Source organism: Pelecanus crispus, chromosome 1 (genome assembly GCF_030463565.1).
Source record: "Pelecanus crispus isolate bPelCri1 chromosome 1, bPelCri1.pri, whole genome shotgun sequence".
In the NCBI taxonomy this organism is placed as follows: domain Eukaryota; kingdom Metazoa; phylum Chordata; class Aves; order Pelecaniformes; family Pelecanidae; genus Pelecanus; species Pelecanus crispus.
Window position 1 is genome coordinate 84,194,902 of NC_134643.1, and position 20,792 is coordinate 84,215,693.

Sequence of the window (20,792 nt, forward strand, 5' to 3'; positions counted from 1 at the left end):
AAGCCTCAGAGGGCCAGTGAGGCACTGTCTGTGCTGAGACTGGAGAAAGCAATATTTCTGCTGTCAGCAGCAAGGCTTGGAATAAATGGAGAGGAGCTGGGTAGTTCAGGGAAGAAAAATGTGTCCTTTCTCCCTCTACTGCTTTGTTTAATGGCACTTCTAAGATTTGCTGTAGTTTTCCTCATTTTTTATTGACATGGCCAGTCTTTTTAACACCATCTGCATTTGAGGCAAGAACATATTTGGGGCAAGAGTGTATTTGCGGATTGGTATGGTGCAGGCAGCTGAAAGGGTTTAATTTAAGCACAGAGTGCACTTCCATGTGGGACAACTTAGTCACATAATTTTATCAAAACTTTATGGGATTCCAAGGACAATGGGACTATTATTGTTTTAATTATAATACATTCTAAAATATTCCATTTAAACAAGCTTGGTTTTCTTTAATGACAAATATACCCTGTCTCACTGATGATATCAAAACACTTCATAAACACTAATGAACGCATTGTAGTATTATTCTTAGTGTTTCTGGCCTCACCTCTGCCCTGAAAAGCGTGTATACTGTGCTTGTGTGTATTATTGCTGGTGTTATGCCCTCATTCACTCCAGATCTTGTTTATTGTGAAAGTTAAAGGTGTTATTGATACTGTAAAATGATTTTTTATTTCCCTATTCACTGTTCACAAAATGAAATTTTCATTCTTAGTATGAAATTGAGAAGATATATTATTGTACTATAGCCATCCCTCAGCAATCAGTGTCTTATACTTTGCAACCCTATTAAAATTTTACAGCTTGTTTTAGAAATTACTGTAGCTTGGTGTTAGGTATGGATAGCATAGGAGTTTTAAGGAACTTGCAGACAGAACAGATCATGGAAGTAAGAAGTTTTTGTTTACCAGTTCCTGGAAACCCTTCAGCAGAAGTTAGAGAATATGTAAGCATTATGACTGAGAGAAATGGCAAAAGATGATGAATTTATAGATACTCACAATGACTTATTTTCCTACTTCAGATTGCTGCCAGTTACAGAGTAGGCTGGCAGATAAGCTGTCACAGTTTACCTGCTGCCATGAAGCATGCAATACATACACTGCCTTGTCCAAGTTTCAGTGTAGCTGTTTGAACAGCATGTGTATGGATGACAATTCCTTTACTCTTTCATAGGTAAATAGTGTTTTCCTGACAGAGAATCTGTACTGTAAACTTGCATCCATGCAAATGATCATTTCCATGCAACCTCATCCCAAATAAATGTATTTTATTATCAGCAATGCAATGTGCAAAGCAAAATGTTGCTATATCCTTGCACTAAGACAAATTAGTAGAATCTGTAAGGGAACAGAAAGGAACAAAAAGTTCCCTATGCATTGCTTTTAAAAAAAGGCATGTAAGAATAACAAAATTCTTTCTGAGTTTTAGCCCCCCTCCAAAAAATATTTCCCACAGATTGGAAAAGTCTGTTCTTGGGACCATGATAACTGAGCTTGTCAGTGCAAGAAAATACAGCCGTCATATACAAAGAACAGCAAAGTGAAATAAAGTATCCTTTACTAACTCTGCCCAGCTTGCCTTTTAAGTATTAGATTACACCAAATTTTGCTGCCTTACTACTAGGAGACTGTACTGGTTATATCTAGAGCTCATTCTGCTGAATGACAGATGTCCTTCACACACCTAATCAGCTTGCCTCACAGTATCTTGAATAATGTTGCCTGAATGCTTTTTCATAGGATATAGTGTAGCGATGTGGAAACTGGCATGTCTTATGACTTACAATTGTATACTCAGAGGAGCAAAGTATGTTTAATATCTTTGAAGGAATCATGCTTTTACTAGCTGATCTTGATGCCTTGTAAAGTGTCTTTGTGATTCCAGCAATACTGTTTGTAAATGACCATATTCATAAAATACGGAGTAATGCCTGGCTAATTGTGCTTAATGTCACTGGTGTTCTGGGGTGCTGAATTTCAGCTGTCAGATGTGTTTATTAGAAGGACAGTCTCATTAATATAATGAGACTGTTTTTCTGCTAGTGTAAGTCAGTGCAAACTTGCTGATTTCAGAACAGCTACTGCATCTAGCCAAATAAGTTCCTAAAGAGCTAAATGTGGAACTGACTTTTTGAACAACAGGAAAAAATGAAATGAGTAATAGCACCCTATTAAAAAAACAAATGTTTTTGTATTTAGGATATCTAAAACCCCTTGAGTTTTCAAAACATGCTAAATATAGGGGTTTTTTATTTCCTCTCTTCTGTAAGGAAGGAGCAGAGACAGCAACTTAATTGTTTAATGTCTGGATTTACTTTCAGTGTACTGCCTGTCCAGTGTTTAAATTATATGTATTTCTTACACTATGGGAGGATACCTGTGCAGAAAATATTTGAAGCTAACTGTTGGAATAGATTGTGTCCTGTAAGAGTCAGGTTATTTTCATAGTGGTCTAACTTTTGCAAGGGTTATCTTACAGCTCACACCAAATGTAGATGCAGTCAAAGGAAGGTGGATCTTATTCTCTACCGTTGTGTGTCTTGTGAAACTATCTACAAGATGTTCAAAGAGATGTAAATACTGCTGTGATCTAACAAGGTTTTTATAGTCCCCTTTTCACCAACTGAAAAGGTGAAATGAAGCATAAGAAAATGGAAAACAGTGCCCACCGTTGTTTATAGGTACAGCTTTTATTAGTACAGGGTTTTTTTTTAGTTGGTGTATACTGGTTTAGCATTGATACAGTTGTTATGAGCAGCTAGGCAAAGGGCTGTCTAGAGGAAACAGCAATTATGGAAGGAAGGTCAGGAGACTGTAAGCATGAGACAACAGTACAACATCTGTTCCTTCATATTAACAAAAAAGGAAAACTGGGAGACTGAACTACTGGCTAGTCCTTTAGGACAAAATCACCATGTCTATGCAGGACAAAAACATTCAGCTGTATCACTATAATATATTTCAAAAGAACATTATTTTCTACATGTTACTGAGGGTCTTAGTTTACATATAGGTATCAATGATGTATTTCAGTAGCGGGCTACACCTACCTTCTTCACAAGTTTCTGGCTGATTAGAAACACTGAAACAGAAAAATCTGTTTGGCCAGTTAGAGTGTTACAGATTAATATTTAGACCTAGATTTTGCTTCATTATATGCTTTGTACTCATGAATTATAGAATGACTAATGGTAAATTAAGAGAGATTATATTCTTGGGGTGGATATCAGCAGATATGGGTTCCGTTCCAGTCTCTGACAAGAACTTACCAGTGCCTTTGTGCAATCCATGTTGTATCTTTCTGTATTTTATTTGTAAAAAGACAGTGATTATTGTTTCCATGCTTTGCATGTGCTCTTTTTTTAAAATTGGGTCTGGGGCTGTTTCTTAGTGCTTATTTATAAAGGTCCTAGCATAATGGGATTCAAATATCAGTTGGAGCTTATAAGTAACACAAACATTTACCACAGTGTACTGGATTTATAATTTTAATTTTTTTTTTTTTTTCTAAGCGACTATGTTCCTGGAACAATGGAAGCGTTTGCAGATGAGATTGAGTTACTTCTGGGATCTAACTGGACTAGAGGAAGAAGAAGTAAGTTTCCTCTTCCTGTGCTAATTTACTGTATAAATTATTCTGTATCTGAAGATATGCTTTGATATTTAGATTTCTCATGAGTGTGACTTAATAAAATGTGGTCAGGTTCCTGGAAGGTGAGTTGTAGGCCTACCTTGGTTTAATGGGAGGCTTTGAATCCATTTCTTCATGTCCCAGCATAGTTCCTTAAACAACAGACCACATACAAGCCTCCAGCCCTGCTGCTTGAGCTCAAACAGGGTGTAGAGTGCAAATAACCTAGAAGTAAGCTGACATCATGAACTTCATGATGTAGCATGATGACAATGTTATTCCACTTTTGCCTAGTCTTCAGATAAGAATCATTGGATAAAATGAAAAAATAACCCTGAGAACAGACAGCAGAATCCAGTCTTCCTCCTCTTCCACCACTGTCCCAAAATGCAGCCTCTAGCAATGTCTTTAGTGTAAGGGACACTTCCCAAGTATTCCTTCACTGATGACCTGACAACAACCTCCCCTGTTTTGCCTCTGGTTTCTCAGCTTTTTCACTACTCTCTATCTAGTTATGAAGTGGATGATGCTCTCAGTATGTCCCAGTACTTGCAGTTTGTAAGTTGTGATGCAAACTAAGTGCATTAGCACATCAGAAATTACTGCTTTTCCTATGTGGAACATCATACTGCTACCCAGGAGAACAGCAGTTTTGTACTAATTACAGTACAAACTGAGAGGCTGGAGTGCAAACTTTTGGCTCTGCAGCACACTTGATGAACCCATCAGATTTTACGGAATTTCAAGTTCATAATTTGCAGTACAAAATCCTAAGGTTTATCTCAATATTTGCAAAATGCTGTGAAAGAATCTATAGATTTGTGAGGTCCTGTGACAAAGAGCTCTAAAGTGGTAAAAGTTTGGGGACAGGAACTATGGGATCAGCAAGAATTCCTTGTTTATGAGAAGTGAAGGAGTGCCAGACACATCTCAGCACAAGCTGAAGAATTAGGAACATAGAATCATAAAAATAAGGCTGGAATGGACCATGAGGGGCCATCCCTTGTGTATGGTAGGATCAATTCTACTTAAATCATTATGAAAAGATGTTTGTCTAATTTGTTCTTAAATAAATCCAGCACTGGAGATTTCATTTCCTCCCTAGGCAATCTATTCTAATACTTATCTATCCATACTGCTAATAAGCTTTCCCTAGTGTCCAACTTAAAACTCCTTGCTAAGTGTTCTTGTTTTTTCTTGTTCTTTCTTTCAAAGATGGAGAGATTATCTCTGTCCTCTTTTCAGCAAAATTCAACATAATGTCTTATGTCTTTGTCACCTTCTTTTTTTTATGACGATCTAGCCTCTGCTCTTTCAGTCTTTGTTCTTAAATCATTTTCTAGATGCCTGTTTACTCCTGTTCCCTTCTGGATATTTTCTAGTTGATCCAGCTCTTTCTTGAAGAATAATGCTCAAAATGCTCGCCTCTTAAACCCAACATCTTAAGCAAAAAGCCATGCACTGTATCTTCTGTCAGATTTTGGTACTTCAGCAAAAGCACAAAAGCTAGATCAGGTGAAGTGATGGTTGGAAGCCATCCTGGGCATAGCGATCACAAAATTACAGAGTTTTCAATTCTTGAAGTAAGGAGCGGGGTTAGCAGAACAACTCCACTGGACTTCTGGAGGGCAGACTTTGGCCTGTTTAGGAGACTGGTTGACAGACTCACTTGGGAGGCAGTCCCGAGGGGCAAAGAAGTCCAGGAAGGCTGGACATTCTTCAAGAAGGAAATCTTAAAGATGCAGGAGCAGGCCGCCCCTATGTGCCAAAAGATGAGCTAGCGGGGAAGAAGACAGGCCTGGCTAACAGAGAGCTTTGGCTGGAACTCAGGAAAAAAAAAAAAAAGAGAGTTTATGACCTTTGGAAGAAGGGGCAGGCAACTGAGGAGGACTACAAAGATGTCGTGAGGTTATGCAGGGAGAAAATTAGAGGGGCCAAAGTCCAGCTAATCTAACTTAATCTGCCATGAAAGACAATAAAAATGTTTCTATAAATACAGTAGCAACAAAAGGAGGGCTAAGGAGACTCTCCATCCTTTACTGGATGTGGGGGGAAACATAGTGACAAAGGATGAGGAAAAGGCTGAAGTACTTAATGCCTTCTTTGCCTCAGTCTTTAATAGTAAGACCAGTTGTTCTCTGGGTACTAAACCCGCTAAACTGGGAGACAGGGAGCAGAATGAAGCCCCCATAATCCAAGGGGAAATGGTTAGTGACCTGCTACTCCACTTAGACACACACAGGTCTATGCGACTGGATGGCATCCACCCAAGGGTACTGAGGGATCTGGCAGAAGTGATCACCAAGCCACTTTCAATCCTTTACCAGCAGTCCTGGCTAACCCAGAAGGTCCCACTTGACTGGAGGTTAGGAAATGTGATGCCCATCTACAAGAAGGGCCAGAAGGAGGACCCGGTGAGCCACAGGCCTGTCAGTCTGACCTCGGTGCTGGGGAAGGTTATGGAGCTGGTGATCTTGAGTGCCATCATGTGGCATGTACATGATAACCAGGCCATCAGGCCCAGTCAGCATGGGTTTATGAAAGGCAGGTCCTGCTTGACTAACCTGATCTTCTTTATGAGATCCACTTAGTGGATGAGGGAAGGTCTGTGGATGTTGTCTACCTAGACTTTACTAAAGTCTTTGACAGCATTTCCCACAGCATTCTCCTGGAGAAACTGGCTGCTCATGGCTTGGATCGGCATACCCTTTGCTGGTTAATGAACTGGCTGGATGGCCAGGCCCAAAGACTTGTGGTGAATGGAGTTAAATCCAGTTGGCGGCCGGTCACAAGTGGTGTTCCCCAGGGCTAAGTATTGGGACCAGTTTTGTTTAATATCTTTATTGATGATCTGGATGAGGGGATTGGGTGCACCCTCAGTAAGTTTGCAGATGACACCAAATTGGGCAGAGTGTTGATCTGCCTGAGGGTAGGAAGGCTCCACAGAGGCATCTGGACAGGCTGGATCGATGGGCCAAGCCCAACTATGAGGTTCAACAAGGCTAAGTGCTGGGTCCTGCACTTGGGTCACAACAACCCCATGCAACACTATAGGCTTGGGGAAGAGTGGCTGGAAAGCTGTCTGGTGGAAAAGGACCTGGGGGTGCTGGTCGACAGAATCTGAATATGAGCCGGCAGTGTGCCCAGGTGGCCAAGAAGGCCAATAGCATTCTGGCTTGTATCAGAAATAGTGTGGCTAGCAGGACTAGGGAAGTTATGGTCCCCTGTACTCGGCACTGGTGAGGCCACACCTGGAATACTGTGTCCAGTTTTGGGTCCCTCACCACAAGAAAGACATTTTGGTGCTGGAGCGTGTCCAAAGAAGGGCAACAAAGCTGGTAAAGGATCTAGAGCACAAGTCTTATGAGGAGTGGCTGAGGGAACTGGGGTTGTTTAGCCTGGAGAAAAGGAGGCTGAGGGGAGACCTTATGGCTCTCTACAACTACCTGAAAGGAGGTTGTAGCAAGGTGGGTGTTGGTCTCCCAGGTAACAGTGATAAGACAAGAGGAAATGGGCTCAAGTTGCACCAGGGGAGGTTCAGATTGGATATGAGGAAAAATTTCTTCACCAAAAGGGTTGTCAAGCACTGGAGCAGGCTGCCCAGGGAAGTGTTTGAGTCCCCATCCCTGGAGGTATTTAAAAGATGTGTAGATGTGGCACTTAGGAACATGGTTTAGTGGTGGACTTGGCAGTGGTAGGTTAATGGTTGGATTCGATGATCTTAAAGGTCTTTTCCAACCCAAATGATTCTATGATTCTATGATCCTATGAGTCTAGGTTTTGTTCACCTTTTATTCATTAGATTTATAAAGATGAGGCTGAATGTAAGACAGATATTGGCACCATGTTTCAGTGTTGGTGAAGTCTTTCCAACCATTGAAAATTTTGTTGGAAATGGAAAACTGTCTGATCAGGTTAGGCCAGAAGGAACTAGCAGTGGAATGCACAGGATCACTTAACATAGCAAGAAGGAATGGGACAAGGAAGTAGTTCAGAAGGTTTAACAGTTTTAAGACTAGATGGGGTTAAGTTATTTATTTTTATCAATTTCTTCAGAAAGGGAAGTTATGGAACTGAAACAGGGAGGAAAACAACCATAAAAGCTGAAGAGCTGAGAAGTACATTATGAGAATTATATTGAAATAAATACATTCAGTGTAATTTTTGTGGACTCTTGACTATAAAATTTTCAATACATTTACTTTCTTTAAACACACTGGGCCAAATCTTTTGCTTCAAAAGAGTCACACGAGAGATTAATTTAGTCCATTTATTTGTAAATATCTTGGCAACAGCAGTCTGAGAAAGCAGACTCCCTAAGGCTTGCCTGCATATTTGCAGATGGCAGCTGTACAGACTTAGGGGATTTGCAGTTGTACATCTGAAATCTGCAAAAATAGTAGGTAGCATTGGGTACTAGACTGTAAAATAGATAATTATGTTGAAAAGGAATAGAGCAACTGATTACTAAATGGGAGAGGGAAAGAAAAGAAACAAACCCAGACTAGAACCATGAAAACAGACAAAGCCTCGAAAATAACATGAATAAACACTCAATGTGCCATGCCACAGATGTGTGTTTGTGTAATCCAATCAAACAGGTTGTGCATTCGGGTTTTTTTCAGTTTGTGTAACAAGGGATATAGCCATCAATAAAACAGGGGTAGAGGTGGGAGAATCCCTACCCTCTTCTACTTGTCAAGGAGCTGGTGAAGAAATACTGAGGGACTCTAAATGGTATTGGGAGTAGAAACTATTGGCCTCCCATGAATCTTCAGAAATTGTATTTCTAGGACCCAGGATGTTCCTGCTTTAGGTGTTCTGGGTGGAAGTGATTTTACCTCATTTTACCAACAGTCCTGTATAATCTGAAATAGAAATGCAATTATTAAAGATTAAATCTTAGAATTTGGAGTGGAACTTGAAAGAATAAATGGACAGAAAGTCCACACTAACTGAAATGCCAATGAGTGGAGGTCTCGTTATTGTTCAAATAGGCATGCTGTTGTACTGTTTCAGTACAACAGGGAGGAACTTAGGTGTCTGGCTTCATTAGAAATGTGTCTGTTCAGTTACAATTTTAAGTTAAAAAATTAAAATGCTGTGGTCTGTAAAATGTTTGCAAACTCTAATTCCCAAAGTCTCGTTCCTCTTTTTGCTATTTGATGACTTGAAAAAAAAATTTATTGAACCCTTAAGGGAAGACTTTAAAATATTCTGTGGATTATCACTGAGTTAAGATAAAATAATAAGAAAGGTAGATTGGGTAAGACAGAATTAAATAGCAAGCAGACTTGGTGACATTAAATATGTTTACAGATAGAATAGACTATTTCAGTTGGAAGGGACCTACAACAATCATCTAGTCCAACTGCCTGACCAATTCAGGGCTGACCAAAAGTTAAAGCATGTTGTTAAGGGCATTGTCCAAATGCCTCTTAAACACTGATAGGAATGGGGCATTGACCACCTCTCTAGGAAGCCTGTTCCAGGGTTTGACCACCGTCTTGGTAAACAAATGCTTTCTGATGTCCAGTCTCACCCTCCCCTGGCGCAGCTTTGAAAGATTCCCAAGTGTCCTGTCACTGAATCCCAGGGAGAAGAGCTCAGTACCTCTCTCTCCACCTCCCCTCCTCAGGAAGCTGTAGAGAGCAATGAGGTCACCCCTCAGCCTCCTTTTCTCCAAACTAGAAAAGCCCAAAGTCCTTAGCAGCTCCTCATAGGACATGCCTTCCAGCCCTTTCACCAGCTTTGTTGCCCTCCTCTGGACACGTTCAAGGACCTTCACATCCTTCTTAAATTGTGGGACCCAGAACTGCACACAGTATTCTAGGTGAGGCTGCACCAACGCTGAATACAGGGTATTCCATTCTCTCCTAACTCAGTCATGGTTTAACTTGATCTTCTCTACTACAATTTCAAAACTTTTGTCATCTGATTAATTTGATGTTTTCAGCTTGTCTTCCACCAAGGAGCAGACTCCTTTTCTGAAGTTCTAACAGTGTCTATAAAACAGGCAGTATAAGACATTTTTGTTTGCTTAAAAAATGGAGGAGTTAAAAGCAGACTCTAATAAAGTGTGTATTCACAGCTTAGTCCTCTTGGGAAAAAGTAGTCAGTAATCATAAAAGGAGAATGTGTAGCTACAATATTTTGTGTTGTCTCAAATCTCTCCTTTCATCCTCACTACTTCTCAGGTTTCTTGTGCTAATGAGTTCTTCATTTTGGTTTGTTTTCCCCAGATGCATTATCTCACATTTTTCTCATGCCTATTCTGATTTTCCTGTTGGGCCCATGTTTGCAATTATTTTCGATCTCTTCATACATTTTTTTTACTACCTTTTCTTGCGTTTCATCACTCCTTCCAGTGAATCTTCTGTCACCTTCATTAAATTCCTGTTAACTCTAATTACTTAATGATCCTAGGATAGCCCTGATCTTCTGAACAAGCCCTTTCAACAGAAAGTTCTGTGTTTAGGAGGATGAGAGTTTTATTAGGATAGTTGGGGAAGGAATGTTGAAAAATGGATGTTATCCTTCAGGCCTTAGGGGAAGCTATTTAGTACCAGCTGTTGTTCCATTAAAAAATTATACACGAAGGCACACTTTAAACATGTTTTAATTTGTAAACTATAAGAACTAAAGCAGGTGATAATTCCTTTGCTTGCAAAGACATTGGTAAAGATATATGATTACATTGTTTTCATTCCAAGACTGTTGATTCAGAGATGTATCACAATATGCTGGGGCTCTAGTTAGTTTTGCTCTTTTATTCTCTTCAACCAGACATATCAACATGCTTTTATTTCCTTTCTTTTATTCCTTTTCCATTATAATGACCTCCTGTGTCCTTTCCAGGACTGAATTGTCTAACAAGCCTCAAAGGTGTTTGATTCCTCATAGGTAGTCTTGATTCCTCACAAGGTTGTGATGGGCCACTCAAAGGGTGGGTCATCTGGGGTGGCATGAGTTCTTTCCTCCTGCAGTCCCCTGAGTTCAGAGAGGAGGCTCACATCTTCACATTCCCTCACGTAAGCACAGAGGTGGGCAGTTGCTTGCGGTGTGAAGCTGTGGAGGAGGAGCTGGAATGGGCTCTTCCAGCCTGTGCAACACAGCTCTCTACTGCGGTTGTTGTTGCCCAGTGCATGGTCATGGCATGGATGATGGAAAATAGGAGCTACTGGTAGAGGAGAAGAACAACAGGGAGGAAAGTCCTGCTTTCCAATAGTTCTCTGTTTTGACCTACCATATCCCATATCCAGCACTGCCCCTCTAGGAACAGGGACCATCTGTAGGCATTTTCTTCTTCCTCTCCTACTTCCCAGTGACTCAGAAGATCCAGGTGGGTAAGCAGGGTTTGCCAGTGCTGTGCTTCTTGCAGAACAGGCAAGATACAGAGTGAGGGTAGGGGATCTTGTACTGCAAGGGAGTGTGTATTCTGCTATTTCTACTGCAAGATTAAATTTCTTCTAGGCATTGTAGAAAGTTTTTGCCATTTTTGTGTGTAGATTTGTGTGAAAAGCTGATCTGTGGCTTGTCCATTAATAGTTCATTACACAATAATGAAATTCTCACTATCTCTGAATGTATGCCTATCACAGCATTTTCAAATATGAGTGCATTAAGGTAGACATCTTGAGCTGAGATTTTCAAAGGCATTTGAAAGTTAGACATCCAGATTCCATTGACTCTTCCATAGAAGGTGGGTGACCAGCCTCCTTAGACACAACAGAGCAAATGCATCCACAATGTAAATTCAGGCACCTGAACTAAGTGGCACAGTTTCTAGATGAAAATCAAACCCCTTCCTCTCACTTTAATGGGGGATGTGATTCTCTTTTCTAAAATTCACGGTTTTTGCCATGGTGATTATCTATGCATTTATTTACCTCAGTTTATAAAATTAAGAAGCTAGTTTTTTGGGGGGGCGTGTTTTGTTTTTGTTTTTGTTTTTTTTTAAATGTATTGTCCATGTTATTCTCCCAAGTCTTTAGTCTTTGGAAGATCTAGACTCACAGGGGAAGCTGCTTAAAATGACTCAATAGTTCACTGCTGCCACTAGGTAGAGAACCCATCCTTACTTTCATGCTACTAATTCTATTTTCTCACCCATCACCTGAACCTACTGACTAAAACCGTGGAGAAGTAATTCCAGAAATAAAGTGGACAATGTTTGTGATGGAGAGGACCAATTAATTAGATAAGTTTTCTCATAGTATAATCAGGGCATTGGGCAGAAGAGAAGAATGTGTGGGTTAGGAAGACCCTTTTAACAATGACGAGCCATTAAATCAGCTCATCTGTAGCATGTAACTTCATCTATAGATTGCAGCTGCATAGCAGCTTATGCCAATCTAACTTCACACTACCACAGTGCTAATTTCCCAGCCATGCAATCTTGTGCTTCCTCTTACATGCATGCTGGCAATCATACAACTGAGTGGTGAATGGTTCAGACAGCTGATAGAGCTGAAGGGTAGCTGGGGGTATGATGGGTAGGAGTTTTTATCCTGGTCATACCATGCAGCTGCATGTGGGCTGGTGTCAGTGTAAGGACAAAAATGGAAATGTGTGGCTAGTGCAAGGTGAAATTGAGTTTGAGAGTATGGGAGCCCAGGCTTAGACTGGCTTATACTGCTGTGGAACTCAAGCCATTAAATTTAACCCTCAAGTATAAAAGGTTTTGCCTACAAATTCAACATATGTGTTTGCTTCAAGTAAGTTGTTTTCATGAACATTCCTGGCTGTAAATCCAGTCATTGGGATGTTTATGGGAAGCAATTAAAAGAGACACTGGTACGGCTGAAACAAATTAATAAAGACTGAAGAAATATTTGTGGTCAGAGATAGATTTTTAGTTCAGATTAGCTAAAGTATCTGTATTTCTCCACATTAGAGAGGAGCCAATGCTATAATCTGGATCATAGTTCAACTTGAAAAGTTCACAGAGGTTTGTAAAGACAATGGTTAGTCAGAATATGCACCTTCTGGAACCAGAAAATTCTGGATATTATAAAGCTTTTGTTAGCTTGCATCTGATGTATATGCTTTAAGATGTTTGAGGCAGTATGCCTTAAAATGCTATATAGAGTCACATTGCTTTTACCTAGTAAGCCAGGTTGCCTGTAAGCCATGGGTTCCAGGCGAACAGAGGCTGAAAGGAAGAAAACTCCAGGGAAATTAAAATTCCAGAAATATCATAAATAGACAGTGCTAAGAAAATACTATTTTGTAAATAAAAATCTGATCTGATATTACCTGGAAGAGAGTTTCATGTGTGGCAGAAAAACTGGGCTATTTATGAGGGATTCTTATTAAAATGGGAGACACTGACAGAGACTTTGAGACCTAGCATGCTAGAAACATTCTTACATTACATTCACTTATCTATCTCTGGTAAGGTCAAGACAGGGAAATTAATGACATGTGCAGTAGTTCTTTCCATGGGATTGATAAAAGTACTATGTTGTAAGTTTGATTTAGCATTCAACTTTGACAGCTACTTGCCCACTCAATCATAAATCTAAAATCTATGACCTTTGACAAGCTCTAACAGGATGAATCTACAAAATGTTCTCCTCTTTCATGCATCAGTGACCTTCTCTTTTAACCTTCTCTCCGAGTTTCTTGGGGTCACTGTGGTGTATAATGTGCAATACATAGCCTTGGACCAATGACAAGTTTAAGGCCCAGTGTATCATGATTTTGATCTTGCTTAGAAGAAAAATACCTTTTCCTAGTTGGAGGAAACTGTTGGTTTCTAACCTTGCTAATTTGCAGGGTATTTTTTCTTGAGACTATAATTCTATGATTTGTGAAACAGCTACTTTAGATCAAAGTTAAAGGATTTTGCAGTGTTTATTGTATTTCTTTTTGCTAGAGCTACAAATCTATAATCCATCCAAAGTACACTCAATCCTAAATATTGACAGAGAAAAGTTTCCATAAACACACTCACCTAAAGAGTGCCGCCACAGCCAAGTATTCCCACAGTTACACATTATCAGACAAAAAAAGAGAACAGTGCCCAAAGGGGAAAAAATCCATTCTTTAAGAATGTTTCTTTGGAGGAAGGGTTCTATGCTTATATAGTGGCTAAAGTGATAAGGTCCTAGTCCATGACTGCAACTACTTGACACTACCATAGGACATCTAAAAAAAATAAACATGACAGTGATATGCACAGACATTTTAAATTTTCTAGAGCCCAGGTAATATTTTATCAATATTAGAGCAGTAAGGTAAGCTAGAAGTTGTTCCACTGACAAGCTGGGTGGTGCCCCATTTTAGCATCCAACTTTAGAGCTGGGTTTCTTCTTTATGTTTGTCAGCTCATTTGTTTCAGCAATGACTTATCATGCAGTAGAATAAATAATGTTAAGCAATATTTTCAATACCATAGTTCAAGGGACATCTGGCTTCACACAATTCCACTTAGTGATATAGGAGTGTTTAAATGGGTTGAATGTGAGTTATGAACAAGAACAAATGATGCTATATTCTGCTACAGTTAACCACAAAATATGGTATCTTGACATTGCAATGGCAGCATTTGGTTGTTTGGTCTTAAGGGCACTTAAAAATCTGAGGCCGTATTTCAAAATTTAGTTTTGAAGGTCATCCTCTAAAGAACTACTACTGGTCTTTGTGGGAGCAAAGAAAGACATTATATCTATCTACCTATCTATCTGGCAAATATCTTTCCATAATATTCCTTATGGGTTTTTTGTTTTGACTACTTTGGTTTTATGTTTCTTTACAATACCTTTGATAACTGAGTTCCAATGTACTTGTACAGTGGCTTTTGTCTTTTAACATCCCTAAACTTGTAATAATATTAGATGACTTATTCAGGCTTTTGTTTTAATTTTACATAAATCAAATTTATTGTGCAAGTGATCTGGACTAGAAAGATTGTGAACATCTTCCAGTGATCCCTTCATATGTGCTGAGATATAAAAGTACTTTTCCTTGGATGAGCATCCCATTACTAGGACAGTCTAAACAGATCATTGTTGTGAATGACAATCTCTTCCTTAGCCTCTCCCCCCACCTCCCGACTGTCTCATCAACATAAGAAACAGAGGATTTTAGTCCTTGGTTTGTAACAATTAACCCTCTTGCAGCAGAGAGCAGCTGGGCTCTCTGTTCTGTTTATTCCAAGTTTCCATCTTGATTTAGGGCAGCAGATGGATCATTCCAGTTCTCATTTGTGGAAACCTTTCTTCCTACCAGTGTGCACTGCTTTGCTGCTCTGCTTGTATTCAGCATATCAGGATAAGGCTGTTCAATGAATTCTCAGTGTTTCTTTGACTTTCCTTTAAGTGTAAAAATGAAGCAGTGAGTTGGCTTATTTTTTGCTGATAAGTCCTTTGGTCTGTTAATCTGGGAGCGTTTTTAAGGTTCTATTTCTTCTTAGCAACCCAGATGTGTTTGTCATGCGTGCTTTGTAAAATTTCATTATCACTTTCTTCCTAAATCAAAGAGAAATTAAGGAGAGATCAGTTGTCTTTACATATTCTTATCAAACTGGATCATTACCTACACAGCCTTAATTTGCAATGTATTGTGGATACACATGTTGTATGTTTGAGGCAAATCCTGGAGACCATTCTCAGGGAAAATTCCCACTGACGTCAATAGGAATTTTGTCTGAGTAAAAATGTCATGATTTGGCTCTTTGTTTTCAGGATGGGAATTATCGTTTTCAACTCTGAGCAGTCATTTGGCCTCAAAGTACCTTGGCTCACATGGTTTTCAATAAGTGTCTGGCAGCTGTACTGGCAAACTTCCAGCATCGTGGGATTCATATTTATCCCTACATGGACATTTGGCCTTCTTCAAGTCATGACAACTATTTCTAGCTTATTGTCCTAAGTGTAGAACTCTTCCCATTTTCAGACAAAGAATTGATTTTGAAACACACTCTTTTTACGGCAGAGTGGAGTTGTTCCTTTACATCCGTGTATATATGATCAGGATCAAGTATCTCTAAATCTGTATTGTAAAGAATCATTTCATGCAATATACTCATAAAAAGAAGATATAGATACATGCATTCCAGGAGGTGCTGCGGTCTGTTCAGTCAAGACTAAGATGTCTTGGCAGATTCAGTGAACACAGATCAACTAATTTTCCAATCCAGATGTAGGTGTATGAAGTGCAGTTAAAAGGGCATTGAAATGTCTTACTAGGAAAACTAAACATAACTTGACCAAATTTGAACAGTATATGCACTCAAAGCAAAACTGTCAATGGCAAAAATGTAAGTTGCAGTACAATGTTTTGCTTGGCATTTGATTTTCTCACCCTGTTTCCCTTCAAGACAATTTTCAAAAGTTGCTCTGGCCTCTGGAAGCTGCCCCTGGTGTCACAGAATGCATTGCTTAGCAGAAAATAAGAAAAAAGGAAGAAAGCCAATTCAGCTCTGCAGGTGCTCCCATAGCGTAATTAGATCTCAGTTTGTTACAGCTTCATTTATCTCATTTCCCTACTTTCATTAAGCTGTCACTTCTCATCCATGCCTGGTGCCTTCATCCTTCCTTCATTTAAGTCTAAAGATGTTTCTTCTATGTGACCTTTGAACTTTATCTAAGAATGCATGATACAAATTAATGTAAATCAACAAGCTAGTGAAAACTTACAAAACATCAAGACACATGCATTGATCACAGCACCTTTAAACACTTCTTGTTGTATCTTTGTCTTTCCTTTGCCCATCCTGCTCACCACCATTTTTGCTGCTAATCAACTTAGTAATGTCAGAGATGACCCATGCCTCATTATTTCTTGGAGGTCCACATACACTCATAGCACTTTGTAATTAATAACAACAGTGACCCTTGTGACAAGAAGTGCTATAGTGATTCCTGAACTTCATTCACTGTGGTATTGATTTTATGTGAGACATAAGTAATGTAAAAGAACTCTGTGATGCAAAGAGTGTCACAGTTGCACCCTTAGAAAATGTTTTATTAATTTGAATACTACATGAAATTATAAGTGTAAAACAAACTGTCATGCTAGCAGTTTCATTATATTTGTTTGGTATAGCATCGTAGTGCCAGAGTCTCAGAGGCATAGCTGTCCTTGAGCTTTAGAGAAAAAATGCTTCCTCAAGCCTCCCATGTTAGTACCAGACTTGCTGGGAGCAGTAGAATGCATGTACCATTTGTGGGATTGCCTTTAGGGCAGACATGCATATAACTTGTTCATACAGTTCAAAAAGATACAGAAATATTCATTTAAGGCAGTTATTTAAATGATAGTGTGCTCACATACCTGTTCAATGCATCAGAAAAATCTCACGATCAGGATAAACAACATATTGGAAGTCTCACTGTGTCTATATACTGGTGTGCAACCGAGAATACTCAAGATGGTGTCTGATATAGTGAAAATGTCACAGATAACAGAAAATGAACAGCACAGGTATCCCCTAAGGAAGACTGCTGAAGTTCCGTGCAACCCCTATTCTATTGTCCATGAGGATTAATTAATTTTTAAAGAAATGCTTTTTATTCTTTTCACGGCTATCAGATTCATTAAAAAGTGTTAGTAAGTCGATTTTCTGACTGGGCTGATAAGCATATGTTCTAATTATAGTAAGGATGGATGGTATGACCAATGCCGTAGGAATAGCCTTTTTGTAGGAGGCATCAAATTTAAATTCCAGGCTCTGAATGAATACAGAACTTGGCAGGAATGAGGAGATGCATGGCATTTGTCTTTTTTATGAGCTGCTCTCTTTAGAATCCTGGTAAGTTTATGCTACCATGCTTAATTTATGCTCTAATTTGGAAAAGAAAAATATAATTTGCAAGCAAACCTTGAAACATTATTCATAGGGGAAACTGGGCCAGATCCGACAGCCCAGGAGAGGTGAGGCAGCCACAGCTCCATGTCCCCAGGTCCAACCTGTAGTAAAGCTAAGCATGTATTGCCAGTAGGCATACACAGAGCACACATATACACCACATACGTGCATATATATATACATGGCCAGCCACACAGATCACACAGACACAGCAGGCACACAAACACAGACAGCACAACAGACTCATCCTACTCCTCTCTGTGGCTGAGCAGGATGGAGGTCTGCTAGTGAGAATATATATATGCACATATGTACCATGAGGATCCCCCCAGGTGCTAGGCTCACTCAGCCTGCCCAGTAGCTGCCCCTAGACCCCAGTCTCCCCAGTTACTTGTACCCAGTGGTACAAGCACACAGTGCTACAGCCCCTCTCCAGTTACCCACCCACACACACATCCTGCTCCCCCAGAGCTGGCTGGGACTCCCCTCATCCCCTAGCAGCCAACCTACCCTGCTCTTGACCTTGGCAGGGGGGAGGGGGTGGTGAGAGAGAGAGGGACTCTCACTCCCCCTGCCCTGTCCCCTGTGGGTTGCACTCCTAGAGACCCCCAGACCCTGTGGTCTCTCTGGCATTTGGCTGGGACTCCCCTGGTCCCTCTGATAGCCAGCTCCACCATGGTCTCACCCTTAGAGACTCACACCTCCTTGGCTCCCAGGCTCTTCACCTACTTGCCAGCTACTCCAGCTTGATCTCCACTAATGCTTACATACTCAGTCTTACATGTGCACTTGCTCACTGGTGGTCAGACCCCCATACAGACCAGCAAACTACATGTGACCGACCCTTTTTATCCCCTTATCCCTCTATTTTTCCACAGTTGTTCCTCCCCAAGTGACCTAGATCCCTCCCTTCCCCACCTTTGGTTCCTCCCCTAAGCATCCCTTAAAGGAGTCCTGCGCAATCCATAAACACTCTTCCCCTGCATCCCATAGTGTATCCCATACCTCTAGGCAGCCATCCCCCTAGTCCAAAAAGTGCTGTGGTGTTAAAACATCTTGATGGCTTGGATCATGAATAAGCGACCAGAACTTTTTTTTTCCTTTTCTCTTAATCATAATCGCGCATGTGGTTGTTTTCTTCCTTTTTTCAGGAGCATCCCAGACCAGAGTATGAAACCAAACTGCTGCAGAAAAAGCTGAAAAATAAAAACATCACAACAGAAAATTCAAATGAAGTAAGATGAAACTTACTTTTTTCACTTATATTGGATTTGTGTTTCATTACATTTTTATTATCTGATGACTAGTTTGCAAAAGACACTTTTTGGTGCTCGTAATCAGCCTTGTAAGTTGCTTGCTAGGGGTCTGGTGTTATGCAGCCTTTCAGTGCCATGGAAAGGCTTTGAGGTCATCACTTTGCTAGTGCTGCAAAGTAAAGCAATTTGTATAGGAATATGGTTGACAGGTGGCTCAGGATCTAATCTGTAGAGTGATGAATGATTAGTAAAATAATGACAACAGGAATTATAGCAATGACCTAAAATTTCAGTACTTTGTGGACAATAAAGAAAATAGCTTTTATTATAGTGATTTCATTTGCATAAGTAACATTGGCATCTTTAGTCATGTCACAGTTACACAGTTGTGAAGTTTTGATAGCATTTCCAGTATAAATGGAAAAATAATAATTGGTATATAATTTTTAGATTGAAGGTTTATACTTTCTATGGCTATTTCAAAGAACAAGCACTTTTTTCCCAATCCCCTCTTGTAATACGCTGATTGAGGTCTATTTCCTAAGCACTCATAAGTCCCTGTAGGCTTTGTCCATAAAGCTTGGTTAACCTTTGCCTATTTCCTGCATACCACATGTACCAGCAAAGCCAAAGCATTCCAAAACCATGTCCAGTTTCCAGGTAGACGGAAACAATTTAATTTGTTTAAATATTGAGAAACAGTATCTGAAGTGGAGAATACTCCAGTTTTCAGGTTTGGTCCAACAAATTTAGCCTTGCAGCTTATGAAAGAACTTAACTATCCCTTTCTTCTGCTGATCACTGTCAAGATTGTGAAGTGTTTCCAGTGAATTTTTCATCTCAGTGAAACTGCCTTTCACCTGTTGGGCCCAACCAAACTCCACAGAAGACAATGGAAAGATTCTCAATTACTTTCATGGGCTTTGGATCTTGCCCAGTATGACCAGGGACTCTCACATAGGAGTATGGGGAGGTGTTCCCTTATGCATTAAACAGTTCTCTAGGCCTTCCAAGTGAGGGATCAAAGACTGTAAAAGATGGATAAAGCAGCTGCTGCTGTTCAGCTTTTTCTGTCTTTAAGTGAAATCTGGAAACAAGTCAGTGATTGATGCTGTAGAATATTAGACTTTTGTAGTCATGAGGCAGTGTTAGATGGCTATCCTGCTTAAATGAGACAGAGAAATCACAACATTATAAATTAGAAATTAATTTAAGGTAAAAGAAAGTAATGAAAAATGCTAAAAGCATAGATGGAAAACGAGGAACAATGTAAAGATCCAGCACTATAAAAATGGGAAGAACTCCTTCCAGACATCAAGAAGGGAAAGGCTTTCCTAGAATATTTTTTCTCCAGTTAATTTTTGTGCCAATGTGGATGGAAAAATAGCACTCAGAAAATATTTGCTTCAATTTTTTGGGGCATCTGTATGCAGAGTTTCTCTATGTGGACTTTCTCCAATGTCCTTATAGGAGACAAAATCCTATTTTGGAAATTGATGTAGGCATTTCAAACTGCAAAACTCCTGATTTTTAGTAATATTTAATTCTGAAGTAATTTGGGAAAAAAAAAAAAAAGTTCATTGAGCCATTTAAGTATTTTCTGGAAAAAAGTTTCCCAGAGTCATCTCAATCTCTTTTTCTAAACGTCATTAAAAAATAAAGTAAATTGACATTTACCATCAAACAGTTATTCATAGGGAGCAAAATTATTCTTATTGACTACCATCTTTCCTCAAATTACTGAAATGTATTCCAAACTTCTGACCAGTTTTCCATCAGTAAACCTTTTGCTTACCAATTCTGTTACAATCACTTTTTTGATTTCCCTCAAATTCTTTCCAGCAAGCAACACATTAGTCTGGATATCAAAGATATGTTGCTCAGTGGTTTGTACCTCAATGTCTTATGATATTATAAGGGCAAGAAATGTTTGTGTGAGAGCTCCTGAAGAGGAAAAAGGCCAGTTCTTTAACTGAACTGTTATGTTTAATGTAACTGTGGAAATGTACATTTTGCTTTGGAAGATCCTGAAAAGTTAGACATTAAAAGTGATGAGTATTTAAAACTGGAGTAGTTCTGCCTAATTTTTAGAG

The 20,792-nt window shown here is 39.6% G+C and overlaps 1 protein-coding gene across 1 annotated transcript in view; it reads left to right on the forward strand.

The window, feature by feature from the left end:
• The window catches only part of ANO2 (anoctamin 2), a 203,637-nt gene that overhangs the window by 89,049 nt on the left and 93,796 nt on the right, over window positions 1–20,792 (forward strand). Inside the window, exons 13-14 of the mRNA XM_075712517.1 lie at window positions 3,509–3,591; window positions 18,595–18,678. Coding sequence (XP_075568632.1) covers window positions 3,509–3,591; window positions 18,595–18,678 — 167 coding nt within the window. The remainder of the gene's footprint in view (window positions 1–3,508; window positions 3,592–18,594; window positions 18,679–20,792) is intronic.